General features: G+C 35.8%; 1 protein-coding gene across 1 annotated transcript; it reads left to right on the forward strand.

Moving 5' to 3' along the window:
• Nucleotides 1–284: 284 nt before the first annotated feature.
• Nucleotides 285–2,166, forward strand: LOC120253874. Its single transcript, XM_039262086.1, has 2 exons — nucleotides 285–589; nucleotides 1,367–2,166. Exon 2 carries the CDS (start codon nucleotides 1,415–1,417, stop codon nucleotides 1,829–1,831), a length of 417 nt encoding a protein of 138 aa, XP_039118020.1. The 5' UTR covers nucleotides 285–589; nucleotides 1,367–1,414; the 3' UTR covers nucleotides 1,832–2,166.
• Nucleotides 2,167–13,371: the final 11,205 nt, after the last annotated feature.

The raw sequence follows: 13,371 nt of genomic DNA on the forward strand, positions 1-13,371 counted from the left end.
TAAAAAAAATAATTCTAATATCTCCTTTTTTTTCTCACTCTCTTTGTCATTTAATTTTTTTATTATCTTTTCTAGTGAACCATTTATATATGGAAGTCCCAGATCATGAATGGATTGGATTTCATCCAAGGGCATTTTGGTCTTTTTAAGAGTTTTGGGGTTTGGATCCTTCCTTCTTATAAATAAATAAAAATATATAAAAATATATATATATATATATATTTGAAAAAGGTTTGCATTTAAATTTATTTATTTATTTATTTGAAAAAAAAATTGAAATATCTCTTTCTATGCTCTACTTGCAGTCTTGCACCCTCTTTGTTCTCTTTGCTCTTATTGCTCAGTTCTTAGCGCTCTGGTTGAAGCTCTAGAATGGTTTTCCTTTGCTTCTCCAAATCCGAGTTTTATTCTCTCTGTTTTTGATCCGTTTCTTCTCTTTTTCAATCAAAGATCTCATCTTTGCATTTCAAATCCGTAAAAATCCCATCTTTTTTTTTTTTTTCTTTTTCTTTTGAATATCAAAAGCATCAGATTTGGAGAAATGAGTAGCATGAGGCTGGCGTGGAAGGTTTTTGTTTGTTTCTATGAGGTGAGTTTCTAATCATGACTCTCATACTCTTCCTTTTCTTCCTTTTTCTTTAGTGTTTTGGATAGATTTGAGCATGGATTTCTTCTCGGGAAAGTAGAGATTGTTTTTTGGATTGGTTTTATGTATGTTTTTAATGGTTGTTTGGCGATTGATTGTTCTTGAGTGAAGGAGGAGGTTTGGAGGGTGTTTGTTAGCCAGAAAATTTCTTTCTTATTTTTCTTACCTTTCTTGGAGGATGTGGTTGGGTTTGAAGCATCTTTTGATCAAGAAGAGAGTTCTCTGATGTGTTTGTTTTTGTTTTTGTTTTTCTCCTTTTTAATACTTATGTTTTTGAGTACCGCTTGATTCAATCCTTGATCCTGATAAAAATTGATTTTTGGATATTTATCTAGAGTCGGTGAGTTCTTGCTTTGAAAAGGGGAAACCTTGTTGTTTTCTCTTAGATACTTGCTGTGTTCTCTTGAGATCAGTACTATGATTTTCCTGCTACCATTTGATTGTTTTTGGATTTGATCTAGCTTCCCTCTGAAATAGAAAAATACATGTTTGATAAAAAATCCTTCCTTCTCTATTAAGTTAGTCTAGAACATATAAATTTATCATGTGTCTTTAGATCTTAACTTTTGGATGTTCATGCATTTGATATGTTTTCATCATGATTTCTGAAAAGATATTCTGTTCAAGTTTCATCTCTCAGCCCTTTGCTTTTGTGCATAAGCATAGTTGTCACAATTGATTTATCATTTATTTCAAGATTTCACTTCTTATGGATTGCAGGTTCTGTAATTTTCTTGTGGTTTTGTGATTGGAAAGTAGCCTGAATTAATGGGAAGAGGCAGAGGGAAGGGAAAGAAGTTGACTGTTGTTGCTGGTCATGACGACCCGGGGAGCGGTGGTGAAGAACCTCTTCCCCCGTATAAGAGAAGGGGAAGGCCTCAGAAGCCATTGAAGGATGGCATTGATGAGGATGATACTGAAAAGATTGAAGAAGAAGAGGAAGAAGGAGATGATACAAAGCCGACCATATCCAGTAAACAAGTGAAGGGTGCCGTGGTAGAGAATGGAAGGAAGAGGAAGCGGCAACAACTGAAAGAAAATTCTGACTCGGCTTTAGATGAAAATGGTGCTGGCACAAAATCCAGCATTGAGGATCCTGCTAAACCTAATGGTTTTCGGCAAAATGGAAACCGACGTAAGAGCAAACCTCGGCGTGCTGCTGAAGCGGGAGTTGAGTGCAAGTGATGTCTCTGATAGTCAGTGACGAGGGCTGCTGAAGCGGGAGTTGAGTGCAAGTGATGTCTCTGATAGTCAGTGACGACGGGCGTTTTCCTTGTTACAAACAGAGGATCATACAGTATCGACGTCCTTTTGGTATCCAAATTTTGTGTTTTGATGTCTTTACATTTCCTTTGCTGTTTGCAATTGAATTAAATTGCAATTGTAGGGTCTGCATATACTGCTTTGTTTTATCTTTCCTTTAAGCATGAAGCTGTTATTAGATATTCGCATAACCATAATTGTAATATCTATTTCGTGCAAATTGTAAACTGAAGGCTTTTCTTGTCTTTCCTTTTTTATCAATTTTTTTACTTTGTTCTCCATGGAAAGAAAATCTATATGCTTTGTTTTTCTTTGTTGATAGAATGTAGTTTCTCAACACAAATATTAATGACTGAAATGACTATCATAAGTACTACATTTTTCAGGATGTTACTTCTAGTTGTGAATTTGTATGCTTGCATTTGTATGCATCCTCTATTATTCACTGATTACGAGTTTATATATATATATATACACAAGTCTTTGATGTGGATTTAAGCTCTGTGAACTGAATAATATTGATGTCAATGCTATAGAATTGGGTTCTTAGTACAAAGATCATGATAATGTCTTTGAAGTTCTTTTAACACTGACACTGCTGGTTTATTCACGAATTATTTTTTTATGGATTATATTTTGATACCAATGGATTCACCAATGTGTGGAAAGCGAGATACATGTTTCTAAGTTTTGCCTCATATTGAATTATAAGTAGCTGTCATGATTCATGGCAAATGGAAACCATGATTATTGGAGACAGAGAGTATATGAATCAAATCATTTTTGGTATAGTTTCTTGATTGTTGGTGCCTTCTGACAAGCTTCTTATTTTATTCTCAAATTCTGATTAATTGGCATTTCCAAGTAGAAAATAACTGCAAACTTGAAGCAGCATCAAATTGATTATCTTGAGATGTACTTTAAAAAATAATAATAATCAAATGTGCCAATAATTTCAATTATCCTTTCTTGGCTGCTGAACAATTATTTCTGCATGTTTTCCATTTGTTCAATGTGTTTGCCAGGAAATGTCCAAGTTGGTCCTGTTGCTTGTTTTATAATCATATAATAAGGCATCCCTTTTATTTCATTGTCTACCGAATTGAATGACACTTATAATTACTACTTTTTTATTCCTATTTAGAAATTGGATCCTTGGGCTTTTCTGTTTCATTTCTATTTGGTTTCTGTCATTCTGTGTATTCTGCTTGAAAGCTCTTCTCAATAATTTACTATGTGCTGTTAAGTCTTAAAAGTGAGTCATCCATTACTGATGAAATTTGTGAATAATTTTAACTTTGAAGCATCATAATAATTATAACTTTGAAGCATCATAAATCCATGCACTTAGTGTGGTAATGGATAGTTCACTTAAGGATGAATTTCATTGCTGCATTGAGTTACTTTGGTTCTTTTGAAATATCTATTTGTTCAAAATTTAAGTTATATATATATATATATTAAAAAAATGAATAATGTAAAAATGAAAGGCCAATGGCCTATTGGTACCGGTGCAAGGTGCTTGTTTCATGTAAAGTGAAAATACAAGAAAATACAAGTGTGTCGAATTAATTTTACGAATGTGCATATCCAATTTCTTTTAAAAGTATGATAGCAAATAAATTTTCCACTTTATTGCCAACAAGTCAGAATGCAACTATGATAAATATATAATGGTTTATCAGTTGGATTAATTTAATTAAAGTTTGAATTCAGAATAATTAAGATTTAGAAAACTTAAAGGAGTTCGTCATCAAATGGTTATTTTTTTTTCTCAAAACAATCAATCATTTTGAAATAAATATATTCACTAATTAATTATACACAAATTTTTAGTATTAAAATAAATGTATTATTTATTAATTGTTATAATTTTTTAATATTGATATTTTAGTTTTAATTAAGTCAAGTTTTTTATTAACCTTATGTAAAAGTTCCTTCCAAACAAGTATGTACACTAGAAAAAATAATTTCATTTACATGTCTATATATATATTAATAATATGGGTAAGCCATGCAAAACACACGTGAAGGCCTTTGGTTTGCCGTAATGTGAAAATATTACTATGTGTTATATGGCAATTGGAAAAAATTATCAAGTAGGATTAGTGATAATTAATAGTAATATTAATGGTAATCTATGATAATTTCATTACTACTAAAATAAATGATTATGGTTGATTATCAAGTGAGTGATAATATGACAATTTTTTTCTAAACAAATATATCCTTTATTTTTTAACTTTAAATTTGTTCTAAATTTAAGATACAAACGTATTTTGAAAATTTATGAAAAAAAATTAAATTTTTGTATTATAATTTAATTATTATGATTCCAAATTTTATTAAACTTTAAATTTAAATTTGTTCAAAATTATGAATATCCTTACCATTGCCAACCAAATATGGTAATAAAAGATGACCAATAATATGAAATCTCAATCAAATATGTTTATCATAAATTAACACAACATTCTTGAACATATGATATTCCTGACCTCATTATTGTGAGATTACCATAGTAACATATCATTACTATAAACAAAATGACCCATAACAGTTAAGCTATTGCTTATTGTGGACAAGGCATCCCAACCACATACATATTTTATTTATTATTATGCCTCAACCGGGGGCTAGAAGAGGCTGAAGCACCTCTTGGAGCCGATGAGATTACCTTTCATACAACATAAGTTTAATGGATCCGGTTTTTCTATATTTAAATTAATATAAAATAAAAATTTTGGGCACATGAAAGTGTGTAATGTAATTGTGTTTGAGTGGTTAGTAGGCCTAGTTATAAAGCATGTAATTTTGATCCACCCAAGAGCCTAGCAAATATATTATAATACATGGTGTATGTGTTGTTTTCACATTCCATTTTTTAGTTAAGAAATTACTATGATTTTAAAATTTAAAGAAAAATTAAAAAATCTTATATAAAAAATTTTAGTAATTTAAAAAATGTTTAAATTGATCATGAGGGCTAGCACATAGGATCTATTTTACTATTGTTTTAAAATTACAAACTTGTGAGATGTAGTTACTTCTTATTAGTTGAATTGTTGAAAATCTCATATATTTGCTAGTGGTAATAACAAAATTTTAATTATACTTTATGTTTTTTCAAGTGTATTCACATTTTTGTTATATTAGGATATTATCTTTTATTGAAGATAATTATGTTGTTGGATTTTTTTTTCCCGTTTTTCCCTTTGGGCTTTATCCCTGCTACCATCAAGACCTAGTTACGCCTATGGCATCAACCTCGCTCCCACATGAGGTCGGGAGTTCCTTAACAACAGGTTCCACTTTTAATCCAATACACCAATTCACTTCATTACTTTCCAATACAAGGTTTAGATATTTAACATGTATTATTTATGCTTTTAATAGCCATAATTTAAACTTGTTTAATATCCGCCTTTCATACCCTTATTTAATCAAGATGTAACCCTCTTTCGTGTGTCATTTATTTAATCATTGTTTTTTATGGTGGCTTATGTCTAAAAGTGTGTAATAGCATGTTAAGATTTTTAAAAAGATGTTAGGTTTCTTTTTATTAGCTCTACTTAAGTTGTTATTTTATGGCCAGAGCCCCTTTGATCCAATGGTATTGACCCCACCGCCTAAAGTATATATTATGAAATGCTTATTGTCCATATATATTCAAAATGTACTGAATATAATGGTTACAAGCTTATGATTCAATCCCCATATGGAAATAATGAAGGGGAATGGACGACTATTTTATAGATATAATCAATAAAAATACTTTTTTTTAATATTAGAAAAACAAGTTTATAACCTATGATTCTTAAACTATTTAAGGAAACCTAAACTTGTACGATAGTCATATCAATTTTAAAACCTATTAACACAATGTTTTGATCATTTTAATAGTTTTTTTATTATTATTTTTTTAAATATTAACCTTGTATTAGGCATGATACAGATTACAGACCATTGTTAGTCCGTAAAGATCAGATTTTTACGGAAATCAGATATAATATCAACTACTCCAGCTTTTTTTTTTTCTTTAATTTGATTTATTGTAACTATATTATGTTATATTATATTATATCATGTTATATATAGAGCATCGATCCTCTGTGAATGTCCACAGGATATTAATCTAGGGACGTTGATCTCAACCGTTGGATTGAGATCCAACGGTTTGTTATTTCTCCGTTAACAGTAATACTGTAGTGCACAATTGCAACTGTTGTGTTAAAACCTATTAACACAATGCTTTGATCATTTTAATAGTTTTTTATTATTATTATTTTTCTTAAATATTAACCTTGTATTAGGCATGATACAGATTACATACCATTGTTAGTCCGTAAAGATCAGATTTTTACGGAAATCAGATACAATAATCAACTACTCCGACTTTTTCTGTTTAATTTGATTTATTGTAACTATATCATGTTATATATAGAGCATCGATCCTCTGTGAACGTTCACATGATATTAATCTAGGGACGTTGATCTCGTCCGTTGGATTGAGATCCAACGATTTGTTATTTCTACGTTAACAGTAATACTGTAGTGCACAGTTGCAACTATTGTGTTAATACCGATTAACACAATGTTTTGATCATTTTAATAGTTTTTTTTATTATTCTTTTCTTAAATATTAACCTTGTATTAGGCATGATCATGATTCACGGACCATTGTTAGTTCGTAAAGATCGATTTTTCACGAAATCGGATACTAATAATCAACTACTCAACTTTTTTTTTTGTTTAATTTGATTTATTGTAACTATATTATGTTATATTATATTATATCATGTTATATATAGAGCATCGATCCTCTGTGAACGTCCACAGGATATTAATCTTGGGACGTTGATCTCGACTCGTTGGATTGAGATCCAATGGTTTTGATTATTTCTCCATTACTTGATATCTTGTAGTGCACGAGTTGCAAAGTGGAATGGGCGAGTGTTACAGATTCTTGTGCTTATGAATGAGTATCACGAGTGAAAAGTGGGATGTACGGTATTTGAATCTTAACCGATCAATCAATTATTTACACAATAACTAAATAAATCCACAACCATTGAACTCTATTTCTACTAATACCTACAGTTATACAAACTAAAAATTCAAATCAACTATGTTCATGTCTGCTGGATGCCTCACGGACGTTCGAGAAACAATTTTCTCATATATATATATATATATATATATATATATCTTCTCTTCATGTTTCTATCTTCCTCCCAGGGTTGGGCTTTGGTTCAAAGTTGCAAGGAAATTATAGAGCTTGTTGGTGAATGAATATGTACAAAATTTGTAGCAAAATGTGAAAAACGTGAAAGTTTCATGTTTATTTACAAGTTAAAAAAAAATGTTTAAATGAAGAGTTTAGTGGTTTACTTTCTTAAATTATGAAAATTTATAAAAATTGAAGAAGTTGGGGTCATGTGTGCATAAATAATATTAGAGGAGTACTTAAAATATAGAAAAGGTGAAAGCGAAGATTTCATTTTAAGATGAGGGGTTTTTTTGTTACTTTGTTGGACTTTTTGTTATGCAACTAATTACTGTGAGATCCCATAAATACTTGATTAATCTCTTTAAAAGGACATCATTTGAAACTTACTGACCTTCGAGTGAGGCCCATTGCATGATTGATAGTTATTTTTGAGAGTCCAACAATTGTCTCTTCATACTTACAATGGCAGATAAAGATATTTCTTAAAAATTTATTGTGAGATATATACATTGCATGGTTAACAGTTCTTAATCTGAGAGGATCTCATCATTGTTTCTTGACATTCACAGGCATCTCTTAAAACTAATGACATATACATTGAGGTTCAATGCATAGTCAACAACTCTTTTTAAAAAAATGTGTCATAGTTATCTTTTAGTACTTAAAAGAGTTGTTGAAGATATTTGTTACTACTACTGATTTACTGTTCTCTTTCAAAAAATCTCACCATAATTACTGTTTAACACTTTAAAAGTTTAGGATTAAAGATAATTGAGATTATGAGTGCAGTTGATTACTGACTAGCTACATATATGCAAGTTAATGGAAAGTTTGTATCCTATTTTACTTAAAAACTTTCTTAAATAACTTAAAAGCATATATATCAGAGTGTTTGATAATTGTTATTCTGAAATGCTCGGATTTATACAAATATTTTTTTAAAATAAATAAACTATAATTTATTACTTATAAGTAAAAAGAAATGACAAATTAATACAAAGCAACAAGACATTAACTCAAGGATAACCAACACAAAGTCTCAAACAAGAAGAGAAACCTAACAAACTCATGATCTACAACCGAACAAAAAAATATTCATCAGAAGTGAAAGAAAAATAACACGATCAAACTGAACTAAAACACTGAAATAACACAACGAAGAAGGCAAGACAGAGAGACAATTAAACAAACGACATGTACATCAGGAAAGGCCATAATCTTGCTTAGAATATACGGCCAGACAAGTTGAGATTTCTTTGGCTTATATTATATTATATTATATATTATATCTTCTCTTCATGTTTCTATCTTCCTCCTGATCTTGAGCTTTGGTTGAAAGTTGCAAGGAAATTCTAGAGTTTGTTAGTGAACCAGTAGAATCCCGGTCGGGAGTACTCAGGTTGAACAAAGAAGCAGTAGCGGAACTCACGCCAGAGGGAAAACAAGATTGGTGTGCCATCGTAGCGGTAGTAATCCCCAAGCAAAGGCTTGATTGCATGGGTGGCCTCCACTGCATGATAGTGAGGGATAGTGGTGAAGAGATGATGGACGACGTGGGTATCAGTGATGTTATGAAGCACCTTGTTCAACACGCCGTAGTCACGGTCGACGGTGGAGAGAGAACCACGAAGCCAGTCCCACTCGTCGGAGTCATAGTGAGGGAGCGCCGGGTGCGTGTGATGGAGATACGTGACGACTGTTGATGTTGGTGTTGATCAGTGATTGAAGCGTACGACCGGAGATGAGATGGCAGGAGCATGGAGTGTGTGATGGCCGGCATCTCCAGTAAAGCATGGCAAGGTGTGGACAAGTGCAAGTGCAGTATGGTCACAGTGATAGGGACTGGAGAAGGTTGAATGAATGGGAGAAAAGTGTTTTGATGCATGATAGTAAAATATAGTATCTAATATCAGTGTTTAAGGTTATAGACCAATGGGTTTATAGTTAATGGTGTTGACTAACCAATGGGGTTAGTGTCAAAGATTGGTGTTACTTTTTGACTTTTACTTTCTGAATATATAATGTTAGGAGAGCTCTGAGCTCGTTGGTTGCTGCATCTTTTCTTTTCTTTAGTCAAGTGGTTTTTTGCTCTTACTCTTATCTCCTTTCATTGTCTACTGAGTTCACAGGTTCACCGGAGCTCCGATTCTTAACAGTGTGGTATCAGAGATTGGTTAGGATGGCAGCTGAAAGTCCGGTGAGTCTCTCGCAACCGTGTGTACCGGTGTTTAAAGGCGAGGAGTATGGTAGATGGAGTTTGAGAATGAAAACAGTTTTTCGTTCTCAAGAACTCTGGGAGTTGGTTGAGAAAGGGATAGCAGAGGGAGAAGGCGAAGTGAAGCAAAAGGAGAGCAAGAAAAAGGATGCAAAAGCCCTGTGCCTCATACAACAAGCGGTGGACGGACCGATACTTGATCGGATAGAAGATGCAGAGACGGCACACGATGCATGGGAGATAGTGAAGAACTTGTACCATGGTTCATCAAAGATAATGGCTGTGAAGAAGCAAGCTCTCAGACAGAGCTTCGAGACCCTGCAGATGGAGGACAGTGAGAATATTCAGAGCTATTGTTCGAGAGTAGTTACCATAGTTAACCAGGTGAAGGGGCTAGGACACAAGCTCTCGGAGGCTGATGTGGTGCCTAAAGTGCTGCGAAGCCTAGCACCGAAATTTGATTATGTTGCAGTTGCATTGGAAGAGTCCAGAGATCTATCAGTGCTCACTCTCGACGAGTTGTGTGGATCACTCCAAGCACATGAAATTAGAGTGAATAGATCCTCAGGAAAACCCAGTGAAAAGGCCTTGCATGTGAAGATTGAGAGCCAATCCTCCCAAGTCAAGGAGAAAGGGTGTTCCAGTACATCCACCAGCTGGGGTTCTGCTCGGGGACGAGGAAGAGGCTTCGTTCGGGGTAGAGGAAGAGGAAGATGGGGTCGAGGGCAGGGTGGGGATAGATCTAATATCTAGTGTTTTCATTGCAGGGAAATGCACGCCATGTGAAGGCGGATTGCCAGGAGAGAAGCAAACAGGCTGAGAAGGGTACTTCCTTAGTTGCAGAGGAACGAGAACCCAGTAATCTCTTTCTGGCTAGCAATGTTACAGAAGAGACCCCAAAGTCGGTCTGGTTGGTGGACTCAGGATGTTCAAACCACATGACGGGGGAGAAAGATCTGTTTACGAGCCTTGATAAATCTCAAAAGGTGACAGTTCGACTTGGTGATGACAAGGAAATGGTAGTGCAAGGAGTTGGGACAGTAGCCATTAGTATGGAATGTGGAGAAGTGAAAGCTGACTTCATGGAGTGCGGTTTGTCCCGGGGCTCAGCGCACAACTTACTCGGTCAGACGGCTCCTCACCAAAGGGGTGATTCAGTGGTGTTTCAAGAACACAAATGTATTATTAGTGATGATCACACGGGGAAACAGGTTGTTGTCATACCAAGAACCAATAACAACATGTTTCCACTTGATCTCATGAGAGTTGAAAGATTAAATTTAGCAGTGAAAGGCCAGGATGCATCTAAACTCTGGCACCGCCGTTTTGGGCACTTGAATTACAAGAGCTTGGAGCTTCTAGCACAGAGAAGGAGTGTTCTGGGAATGCCCGATGTGAAGACTGGATCTCAGTGCGAGGAGTGTGCCATGTGTAAGCAGGCTAGATGTGCTTTTTCACCGTGGGAGATCCAGGAGAACATCAGCGTGCCTACAACTGGTTCATATGGACCTTTGCGGGCCGATGAGCTTGGCTTCAATGGGAGGTAACAGATATTTTCTTCTTCTCATTGATGATTTCAGCAGAAAATGCTGGGTATATTTTTTAAAGAACAAAGGAGAGGCATTCGAGCAGTTCCGCGTGTTTTTCACACTATGGTGGAGCAGGGAAACGGGAGGAGCCGAAGATATTGAGAAGTGATCGTGGGGGTGAGTTTTACGTCCCATGTGTTTAACAAGTACTTGTGATGAGTTGGGGATTAGAAGAGGTTCTCAGCCTCACCCTACACACCAGTGAATGGTGTAGTGGAGGCGAAAAATAGAACACGATTGTAGAGAAGGCTCATTTGTTTACTCGGAGATAGCAATCTTCCAACCGAATTACGGGAGAGGCGGGTTGCAACCTCGGTGTACCTGATCAACCGCTCACCAACTCATGTTCTTGGTGATAAAACACCGTATGAAGTTTGGCATGGAGAAAAGCCAAATGTGAAACATCTTAGAGTGTTTGGCAGTGTTACTTTCACTCTTATTCCTTCACATAAACTTCAGAAGCTAGATGATAAATCCGAAAGATGTGTATTTGTGGGTTATTGTCCCACGTCCAAAGCCTACAAACTCTTTAATCCTATTACATCCAAGATAATAGTGAGCAGGGATGTTATATTTCACGAGAATTCTCAGTGGAAAATGAAAGCTTGTGAAGGTGGGCCAGTTATAACCCTTGAAGATTTGTGTTCCAATGAAGATGAAGACAAACAGAGTCCAAGTGATGAAAGAATGCAAGAAGAGGCAATGGGGAGTGGAGGTCGATCAAGTGGTCACGATTCAGTGTCCACGGTGGAGTTCATCGACGAGTCCCCACCAAGGAAGACCCGAGGCTGTTGACTGACCTATATAATTCTTGATCGCTTTGCTCTTCATATTGTGCGATCCACGGTGTACCGAGGATGCGGTAAAAGTGTGAAGAATGGCGGGAAGCTATGGAAGCGAGTTGAATGCAATACATAACAATGACACTCGGGATCTACTGAGCTACCATCCGGAAAGAAAGCGATGGGTCTCAAATGGGTGTATAAGACAAAGTTTGGAGCGAATGTGGAAATCCAGAAGTACAAGGCGAGGCTGGTGGCCAAAGGATATGTACAACAGTACAGGATAGATTACGAGGAGGTCTTCTCGCCGGTAGCAAGACTCGAGACAGTGAGGATAATTCTAGCTATAGCAGCACAAGCTTGTTACCCTGTGTATCACTTTGATGTGAGATCGGCGTTTCTTAATGGAGAAATATTGGAGGAAGTCTATGTGGATCAACATCGAAGGGTTTTGTCATCGAGAGGAAGGAACATCTAGTATGCCGCTTGAAGAAGGCACTCTACGGTCTTAAACAAGCACCGAGAGCGTGGTACAAAGCAAGATTGACGGGCATCTCGGGGCAAACTTGGCTATGTGAGAAACGCAAACGGAACACACATTGTATAGGGAAGAAAGATGAAGATGGCAATAGTATTCTCATCAGTCTATACGTTGATGACATGATATATACCGATTGGTTCATGAGGATTAATAGATCAATTTCAAGCTGAAATGAAGAGGAAGTTCGATATGGCGGACTTGGGACTGATTAGATATTTTCTTGGGTTGGAAATACATCAGTCAATTGGAGGAATATTCATATCTCGGACAAAGGTACATTGAAGATTTATCGAGAGGAACCTGAATATGAAACAATGCAGGTATGCAGATACACCAATGGGGATTAATGAAAAATTTCTAGATGAAGATGAAGCTGAGCTTGTTGATGCTAAGATGTACAGGAGTCTGATTGGAAAACTTCTATATGTTGTGCATACTAGACCTGATATATGTTATGCAGTAAATTTCCTCTCCAGATTCATGAGTAGACCAAATGTGAAGCATCTGTGTGCAGCCAAAAGAGTGGTAAAATACTTGGCTGGAACTGTGAAGTTTGGATTGTTCTATCCAAATAGATGTGAAGGGTGTATGGAAGGCTTCTGACGCAGTGGGACATGGGGTGGGTCTTTGAGAGATCGAAAGAGTACATCAGGTATGTTTTTTAGGCTCGGTTCCTGCGCAATCACCTGGGGATCGAGAAGCGAGGATGTCGTGGCACTATCATCAACGGAGGTTTGAGTATGTAGTCGCCACAACCGCACTGCCGGATGGTATGGTTGAGGAGAATATTGGGTGATTGTGGGAGGAGTTTTGACAAGGCGTTAGTTCTTTGGTGTGATAACCGATCCACTATTGTCGTGGCAAAGAATCCGGCATTTCACGGAAGAACCAAACACATTGATGTTCGATTTCATTACATTCGAAGTCTCATTGCTGATGGCCTGATTGTTCTACAATATTGCAACACCGGAGACCAGTTGGCAGATATCTTCACCAAGCCCTTGTCAGTTGAGAAGCATAAAGCTATGAGAGTGCAACTAGGAGTTGTGGAGCTTCAATCAAGGGGGGGTGTTGATGTTGGTGTTGATCAGTGATTGAAGCGTAC

The sequence above is a fragment of the Dioscorea cayenensis genome, unplaced genomic scaffold (assembly GCF_009730915.1).
Source record: "Dioscorea cayenensis subsp. rotundata cultivar TDr96_F1 unplaced genomic scaffold, TDr96_F1_v2_PseudoChromosome.rev07_lg8_w22 25.fasta BLBR01000234.1, whole genome shotgun sequence".
Lineage (NCBI taxonomy): Eukaryota > Viridiplantae > Streptophyta > Magnoliopsida > Dioscoreales > Dioscoreaceae > Dioscorea > Dioscorea cayenensis.